At 46.6% G+C, this 9297-nt stretch overlaps 1 protein-coding gene across 1 annotated transcript; it reads left to right on the forward strand.

The window, feature by feature from the left end:
* Window positions 1-1224: 1224 nt before the first annotated feature.
* On the forward strand, window positions 1225-3712 carry LOC309347000 (uncharacterized protein). The gene is made up of 5 exons (XM_081871424.1): window positions 1225-1344; window positions 1458-1607; window positions 2021-2163; window positions 2574-2688; window positions 2796-3712. The coding sequence occupies exons 2-5, from the start codon at window positions 1500-1502 to the stop codon at window positions 2934-2936; spliced, it is 507 nt and encodes a 168-aa protein (XP_081727550.1). The 5' UTR covers window positions 1225-1344; window positions 1458-1499; the 3' UTR covers window positions 2937-3712.
* The last annotated feature ends 5585 nt before the right edge of the window (window positions 3713-9297 follow it).

The raw sequence follows: 9297 nt of genomic DNA on the forward strand, positions 1-9297 counted from the left end.
TGCTGGGAACTTCCAGGGAATTGAGGGATCAGCCATTTCCATCCTGACACAAGTAGCCCTGTTTCAGTTCTACTATTCAATGGGCCATGAATACTGTAAATAAGCATCCCTTCAGCATCCCAACCACATGATCTATGGATGCGGCTGATGTTGCTCCCGAAGGCTTCAGCAAGGACCAGCCGAAGGCCAAACTGACGGCTGACATTGTGGCAATGAAGAGTCGGAAGAAGCTGGTCCAAAGACAGGGGTGCCAAGATTTTTCCGACCTCCTGCAGAAGATTCAGGAATATGTGAGTTACTGAAGTGAAGCATTGTAACCATGCAGCGGTATCAAAAGCCCGCCAGCCCCAGAGCATCTAGTGGAGGGTTTACCAGCTTCAGCCGGGCTGCAGGATTCAGATCCTTGTTTTGGGACAGAGGCCAGTGAGGAGCTGCTCTCCTGGGCATCCCAGCATGGGGTGAGGTGAGCAAGACCTGAACTAACCCTTGGGCTTTCCTTTGCTTGACTACTGTAATTCGCTCTACGCGGGGCTGCCCTTGAAGCTGTCCCAGAGACTCCAGCGGGTGCAGAATGCTGCAGCGAGGCTCCTCACGGGGTCCCTGCCATGGGAGCATATTCACCCAGTGCTTTTCCAGCTGCACTGGCTCCTGGTGGAGTACAGGGTCAGATTGAAGGTGCTGGTTTTGACCTTTAAAGCCCTTCATGGGCTAGGACCCTCGTACCTACATGACCGCCTCTCCCAGTATGCCCCACGGAGAGCCTCAAGGTCCATAAATAGCAACACCCTAGAGGTCCCGGGCCCTAAGGAAGTTAGATTAGCCTCAACCAGAGCCAGGGCTTTTTCAACACTGGCTCCGACCTGGTGGAACGCTCTGCCTCATGAGACCAGGGCCCTACAGGATCTGATTTCTTTCCGCAGGGCCTGTAAGACAGAGTTGTTCCGCCTGGCCTTTGGCTTGGAGTCAATTTGATTCCCTCCCCCTCTTTCTTTTTTCCTTTCTCCTCCTGTGATGAGGCTGCATTTTAATGTTTTAATGTTTTAATGTTGTATTTTAATCTTGTTTTTAAGTTGTATTCATTCAACTTGTTTTTATTATTGCTTGTTAGCCACCCTGAGCCCGGCCTCGGCAGGGGAGGATGGGGTATAAGTAACATTTATTATTATTATTATTATTATTATTATTATTATTATTATTATTATTATTATTATTATTATATTTGCAGAGACACTGGCATGAACGTCAAGGAACCAAACACTCATCACCAGAGCTGAGAAGGTCCTCAAATCCACCGGAGGACTGGTTCCTGAATTGTTCGTGAATAATTGTTACTCTCTTGCCAGGGTAAGTTGCTGTCTCTCAAGCCACATGTTCTGGGTTCCGCAGAGGCAGCACCTGGGCTTTCTGCTCCCCAGCCCTGCCCTGTGGGCATCTCTGACCTTCCTCCCTTGCTTCAGGTCTTTGGCGCCTTTCTCCCTGCGGAGCAGCTCTTGGAGGCCATGTGCTTCCTGGCCAGAGACCTGGTTGTTGAGAGCAGCTTCAACCCATTGGATATCTCCCACTTACTGCAAGAATTCATCAAGCAGTTTGGCGGCACAAAAGTGGAGGTAAGGCATCTGCAAAGGTAGGAGAGAAGAAGATTCTCCGCTTTGGTGTAGGGGAGGCCACCTCATGCCATTGGGTGGCCAGGACGCATGTTAGTTGAGAGGGGCCTGGCAATGTCAGGACAAGAACCGCAGCCAAGGGTCCTGAGAAACATGGATTCAGGGATGGGGAATCCTCCTCCTTCTGGGAGTAGACTGGCAAGCTTCTTCTCTTGGCCCACAATGGATAGGGGAACTGGCACCCTGGAGCTGCCGGGGTCCAATACTCCCAAGGACCCTGAGTGGTACCTTGGAAGGAAGATGGCTGTGGTGGCACAGGTCAAGGGTCCCTCTTTCAATGAGGGATGGAGGGATCCACCTGCAGACAGCCCCGCTTCCTTGTACTCTCCAAGCAACCCTCTCCTTTTCTCTGACAGGAGAAGGTGCTGCTGGAGGCCTTCTATAAGATCACCCAGGGGCCTACAGTGGAGGGCAGAAACATGGCTGTCTTCGCTTTCTCCATCTTGTCACACCACTGCCTGGAGAAAGTGGCTGAATACCTCCTCCAGTTTCCCTTTGGGTATGGAGCCCTCCAGGTTCTACTGGGCTAAGGGACTAAAGACTAGGACTAGCCACCAGAGAAACAGTTTCTATCCAGATGTGATTTTGGTTTTAAACGCAGTGTAAGGAGTCTCTGTGGGAGTATATTGTATTTAAAAATGGGGTATCAGAGTTTTTAGGGGGCTAACCAGGCTGGGCTAGCTGGGATAGCAGGCTTGTTAGTTTTTGAATGTCTTATGTAGATCTTTCAATTTCATTGTTCTGTATGGGACAATGACAATAAAGATTATCGTATTATTGTATGGTATCGTATCGTTGGCAAACTGCAGGGCTTGCTCAGAAAGCCCTTGCTGCCATTTCCTCTCTCTGGAGCATGGCAGCAAGCAGAAGACTTGAATCTGACCATTGCTTTTGTTTTTGCATTCACAGAGACTGCCAGAGAGTATGGAAGGAGGTTTTGGCATTGGCCGATCCAGAACAACTGCTTCATCTCATGGCCGAGCAGCTTTACCAAAGCCCCTTGGCGGAATCTGCCACCCAAGTGGTAAGGACCACCTGCTTTCTGGCTTCCTTCTTCCCAGGGTAATATCAAGGGGTTTCTGTATTCTGCAGGAAAGCAGATAAAGTGACTTGCACCCCTCTCTCTTCCAGCAACATCTCACCAGCCTGTTACACGCCATCCTCAGGATGGAGGACTACAAGGCAGCTGTGCGCCGGAACGTCCCACAGCTGCTGATTGCTCTCCTGGGGATGGTTGTCGGCTTCCACTATGACCAGGAATTCCTCGGGTGAAAAGTGTGTGCAAAGGCGCCAATGGAGCCTTCAACCTCTGGGTGTTTCCAGTCCAGCTTGGTTTTCCAAGGAAGTCTCTCCTTCAGGCAGCTGCTAGGGAGCAAAGATCCTTAATCAAGGACTGTTCTACACTTCTCACTCAAAATACAACATCTCCTTCTAATACCCGTGTCACGGGATTGTTAGAATATATGGCTTATTCAAATAGAATGATCAGAATCATATGTAAGCACTGGCACATTCTGTGGAACGTGCCTGGTTGTGATGATTTCCTCTTAATTGACCTTAGGGGAGACCAAATCTACCAAGGACATGTTGGTTCACACGGATATGACTCTTACTTGGTCCATCAGCAACTTTGGCCCCACTGGCCATTACAGATGTGGTAGATGTGCATCCTGCCCATTTTCACTACGGATCAAAGAGATCTATGATGCTAAGTCTAATTTTAGATTTTCCACACGTCAGTTCAGTACATGTCGAACTAAAGATGTGGTTTACCTTATTCGATATCCATATAATTTATTATATATAGGTTCCACCACATGAGAAGTCGGGGTTCGCATTGGGGAACATCGTTCCTGCATACGAAATGTCATTATGGAGGCACCTTTGGTCAAACATTTTATTTCCCATAAACATTCGGACACAGATTTATTATTTATAGTATTAAGGGTAAATCAAAAGAAATCCGGGATTAGGCAAGATTTTGAACGACGGCTACTTCAACAAGAAACTCATTTTATTTTTCTGTTTAAAACAATTCATCCGGGGGGGGGGGGAGAGAGAGCTAAATTCTGAACTTGGCTTCAATTGTTTCATTTAAAAATTGCTGCCCGCATCATTTGTTGTATGTTTAAACCATTATTTTTTAAAATTATTTTTATTAATTATTTCAGCATCACATTTTATCAAAAAAATGTATCTTCCTTAAATTTCCCCCCTCTGCTTTTTCCCTCCCCCCTCCCCAAACCCCAGAATTCCCTCAGCTCCTCTCACTGGTTTATCAACCTATGTTATTTTCTCCATGTTACAAAACTGTACAGATCCCTAATTTATCTATCTGAGTGTTATCAATAAAAAGTTTGTGAATGTTTATTCAAAGCCTGCCAAGGAGTCCAGTTCATTTTGTTGTTTCTTTAAATACTTTGTAAAGGGTTCCCATTCATCTTTAAAATCACAGTTATCCTTGTCATGTAGTTTGTGTGTCAATTTTGCCAATTCTGCGTAGTCCATCAATTTCTCTTGCCATGGTTCTTTAGTCGGGATTTCCTCATTCTTTCATCCTTGTTCTATTAAGACTCTTACTGCCATTATCACATACACAAAGATAGTTTTCAATTTCCTTGGCAGGTCTTTCCCTACAATCCATAACAAAAATGCTTCAGGTTTTTTAACAAATGTTAATTGGAACATTTTCTTCAGTTCATTATACAGTGGTACCTCGGGTTACATACGCTTCAGGTTACATACGCTTCAGGTTACAGACTCCGCTAACCCAGAAATATTACCTCGGGTTAAGAACCTTGCTTCAGGATGAGAACAGAAATCGTGCTCCGGCAGCACGGCAGCAGCGGGAGGCCCCATTAGCTAAAGTGGTGCTTCAGGTTAAGAACGGTTTCAGGTTAAGAACGGACCTCCGGAACGAATTAAGTACTTAACCTGAGGTACCACTGTATATCACTGTATATCAAGAGAAGACTCCCTGGAAAAGACCCTGATGTTGGGGAAGATGGAGGGCACAAGGAGAAGGGGACGACAGAGGACGAGATGGTGGGACAGTGTTCTCGAAGCTACCAGCATGAGTTTGAGCAAACTGCGGGAGGCAGTGGAAGACAGGAGTGCCTGGCGTGCTCTGGTCCATGGGGTCACGAAGAGTCGGACACGACTAAACGACTAGACAACAACAAGGTTGATCGCCATCACTGCCTCCTGTGGTGGTGAGATCCACAGTTTAACTATGCCCCATGTGAAAACAGAGCTCTAGGGTGACGCGATAAATGTTTTGTTACGATCCACCTGCCAGGATCTTTTGATGAGCAGTCCTGACAAGCATGGCTGTGGATCTTTGCCAAAGGTTTCGCAAGAAACGCAACCTGTTTTGTTTTTGCTTTTTTTTTAAAAAAAAGCATGTGAATCGACTCTGCCGCTGAATAGAAGATGAATATGTAAAGCAAAACATCCCATGTGCTGGCACGAAAGAGACAGCTTTGCTGATTTCACAAAGATTGGAGGTGGTGGCGAGAGAGGGGAGGGAGGCATGGGACTTTTGCAACTGCTGACCTATAAAAAGCAGCTCAGCCAGCAAAAGGAGCTGGGAATCTAGTCGATGCGTGCCTGAGATCCTGATGACATTGCCAAAACCCAGCTCTGGAGCTTACATTTCTGCAGCTGAGCAGCCGAAAGCAGATACATAAAGCATAACATTATAAAACACACCCTGTGCATATGGAATGAGGACTTTCAAAGAGCTGGAGAAAATACTTTATTTAAAAGCACATCTCTTTGGTCTCACTGACCTCCCGCAAGTCATATTTTTTTACAGGTCTTTTTTTTTTTTTTTTAAGCCAATGCACCCCAAGAAAGGTGCAAACAAATGCAGCCATCACTCTTTGCAGCCTCCTTCAAATATTTCTTGCCTTGTACGGGAAGCATAAAAACAGACTTGCAAGCGGTTTTCTCACCATTGAGGAAACTCGAGGGATTGTGTTCTGATGAGGTGCCAGTGTTAGTTCCTGTTTACAGACTTCCGCTTACTCCCCCCCCCTCCCACCAGACTACAGTTTCCAGAATTCATTAGAAAATTGGAGTGGAAGGGTAGGAGATCAGGGGCTCCACACCAAAGTTTAGGCACAGGGGTTAGGAAACGTTTTCAGCAGGGGGCCGGTCCACTGTCCCTCAGACCTTGTGGGGGGCCGGACTAGACAGTGGTACCTCAAGTTAAGAACTTAATTTGTTCTGGGGGTCCGTTCTTAACCTGAAACTATTCTTAACCAGAGGTACCACTTTAGCTAGTGGGGCCTCCCACTGCCGCCACGCGATTTACTATTTCTGGGTTAGCAGAGTCTGTAACCTGAAGCATCTGTAACCTGAGGTACCACTGTATTTTGAAAAAAATAATAATGAACAAATTCCTATGCCCCACAAATAACCCAGAGATGCATTTTAAATAAAAGCACACATTTTACTCATGTAAAAACACGCTGATTCCCAGAATGTCTGTGGCTGGATTTAGAAGGTGATTGGGCCTCATCCAGCTCCCCAGCTCAGGTGTGGGGAGGGAACTCTGCCTAAGAGCCTGTATTGCTGGGCACTTAGAGAAGTCTGTCCTAAAATGAATGGGCCAAGGATTTAACTCCATGTAAGGATTTAACTCCATGTAAGGAACGCTAGGGACACGGGTGGCACTCTGGGTTAAACCACAGAGCCTAGGACTTGCCGATCAGAAGGTCGGCGGTTCGAATCCCCGCAACGGGGTGAGCTCCCGTTGCTCAGTCCCTGCTCCTGCCAACCTAGCAGTTCGAAAGCATGTCAAAGTGCAAGTACAGTGGTACCTCGGGTTAAGTACTTAATTCGTTCTGGAGGTCCATACTTAGCCTGAAACAGTTCTTAACCTGAAGCACCACTTTAGCTAATGGGGCCTCCTGCTGTCACCGCGTTGCTGGAGCACGATTTCTGTTCTTATCCTGAAGCAAAGTTCTTAACCTGAAGCACTATTTCTGGGTTAGTGGAGTGTGTAACCTGAAGCGTATGTAACCTGAGGTACCACTGTAGATAAATAGGTACCACTCCGGTAGGAAGGTAAATAGCATTTCTGTGCGCTGCTCTGGTTCGCCACAAGCAGCTTAGTCCTGCTGGCCACATGACCCGGAAGCTGTATGCCGGCTCCCTCCACCAGTAAAGCGAGATGAGCGTCGCAACCCCAGAGTCGTTCGTGACTGGACCTAATGGTCAGGGGTCCCTTTACCTTTAAGGAATGCTCAAGGCTAAAAACAACTCTTCCCACCACTGGAAAAAGTTGGTTTCTGTTAAAACTGAGGGCAGAATTTGTGGTTTTGGCAACAGCCTTTTTTTTTACTGAAATTATTTCCAGGAACATCCCCAAAGTTAAAGTTCGGGAGGATAAAACTCACCACCCAAACAAGAACAACATGTCAGAATTTGGAAGCACATCAGTGGCAATTTTGCTGGCGCTCGATATTTCGACACTTAAATTCTGAGTTGAGGAAAGGAGAGAATTGTAGTCAGTTTGGAGAGCAAATCTCAGTGGGGTAGCTGTGTTAGTCTGTTACAGCAAACCTAAAGGGGGAATAATCTGTCAAGTTATGAAAGCAGCTTTAAAAACAACCCCCCCCCAAAAAAAACCCAAGAAGAAAGTATTTGGGTGTTATAGCTGGTTCCACACCAAATAGCTACTCCTGACCTCACTAAAAACACCTTCTTTGCATGACATGCAAGGGCCAGGGCATAAATGTTTCCAGGGACTCAACCTTTGATGTGTTTTCTGTCTGGTTCCATGGTTACCAAGGCACTGACGTATAAATGAAGAATGTCATGCCATGGTTCCACACTGCCCTTGCCCACCTGTCCATGGAGCCAGCCAAGGGCGGACTCTTCTGGTGGTAGCACATCATTAAAGATGATAGCGAGTTGGGTCACAGGAGGGGTGGCCTCTGGAGAAAGCAAATTTGGCAATGGCTAGAAGTCTCCCACTGGGCCCATCACCTCCTGGCAAATAGAAGGGGAAGAAATGGATGCAGTGAGAGATTTTACTTTCTTGGGCTCCATGATCACTGCAGATGGTGACAGCAGCCACGAAATTAAAAGATGCCTGCTTCTTGGGAGAAAAGCGATGACAAACCTAGACAGCATCTTAAAAAGCAGAGACATCACCTTGCCAACAAAGGTCCGTCTAGTTAAAGCTATGGTTTTCCCAGTCGTGATGTATGGAAGTGAGAGCTGGACCATAAAGAAGGCTTTTCGCCGAAGAATAGATGCTTTTGAATTATGGTGCTGGAGGAGACTCTTGAGAGTCCCATGGACTGCAAGAAGATCAAACCTATCCATTCTGAAGGAAATCAGCCCTGAGTGCTCACTGGAAGGACAGATCCTGAAGCTGAGGCTCCAAGACTTTGGCCACCTCATGAGAAGAGAAGACTTCCTGGAAAAGACCCTGATGTTGGGAAAGATGGAGGGCACAAGGAGAAGGGGACGTCGGAGGACGAGATGGTTGGACAGCGTTCTCGAAGCTACGAACATGAGTTTGACCAAACTGCGGGAGGCAGTGGAAGACAGGAGTGCCTGGCGTGCTCTGGTCCATGGGGTCATGAAGAGTCGGACACAACTAAATGACTAAACAACAACAACAACACAGGAGTCTCCTTGGGGTGTTTCCCACCCAGCTCAATGCTAGGTTACCCATCAGGCAGGCTAAGCATGTGCCCCAGCAAAGCGAACAAATGAGATACTGTTTCGTTTTTTAATTTTTAATAAAGAGTTTGATTATTATTATTTTTTAAAGCATTGAAGTAGCCATCATGGGGAAAACCAGATCCACATTTCATTGATGAATTGTCCACAGATGTGCAGGCCCCATTGCCAAAGAAGGCTCAGTGTTTGGCATGCAGAAGGCACTGCCTTCAATCCCTTGCACCTCTACCTAGGGCTGGGAGAGACTGCTGCCAGAAATCCGGGAGAGAAGCTGCCAGTCAGTGCAGGCCATACTGAGGCTATTATCTATATCTATCTATCATCTATCTATCTATCTATCTATCTATCTATCTATCTATCTATCTATCATCTATCTATCTATCTATCTATCTATCTATCTATCTATCTATCTCTATCTGTATCTATCTATCTATCTATCTATCTATCTATCTATCTATCTAATCTGTTGATCTCCTCTTTTGGTCAATAGGACAGGACTTTCTGCTCAATTAATGCCATGTTCCATCTCTTCCATCTCAACCCTTCAACTGCCATGAGTGAGCCAAGGGACGCTACATCATGTATTGATTCTTGGACTAGAAGGGGTCATAGAATTGTCGAGTTGGAAGGGATCCGGAGGGTCCTCTGTTCGAATCCCCTGCAATGCAGGAATCTTAGCTGCAGCATCCACAACAGATGGCCATCCAACCTCTGCTTAAAAACCTCCAAGGAAGGAGAGTCCACCATCAGGTCCCTGCTTCATCTTCACTTCCTCAGGCAGAGCAGCCAGCAAATTTGGCCTTGGTCTAATGTGGCTGGTCCTCTTGGCAATACATTGTGGGGCAGAACGGCTGTCCACTGAGACAGTGTCCTTTCTCTGCTCTCCCCACGACTCACCAGCCACCCTCCCTTCACAACACACTTGGCTAAC

Source organism: Podarcis erhardii (assembly GCF_964252035.2).
Source record: "Podarcis erhardii genome assembly, chromosome: 7".
NCBI classification, from domain to species: Eukaryota; Metazoa; Chordata; class Lepidosauria; order Squamata; family Lacertidae; genus Podarcis; species Podarcis erhardii.

What these genes read in the sequence shown, in the direction of transcription:
- LOC309347000 (XM_081871424.1), top strand. Translation starts at nt 1,500, where the DNA reads ATGTGCTTCCTGGCCAGAGACCTGGTTGTTGAGAGCAGCTTCAACCCA. An exon ending in CTCCTCCAGTTTCCCTTTGG is followed by an intron (nt 2,164 to 2,573) that starts GTATGGAGCCCT and finishes TTGCATTCACAG; the next exon opens with AGACTGCCAGAGAGTATGGA. An exon ending in CGGAATCTGCCACCCAAGTG is followed by an intron (nt 2,689 to 2,795) that starts GTAAGGACCACC and finishes TCTCTCTTCCAG; the next exon opens with CAACATCTCACCAGCCTGTT.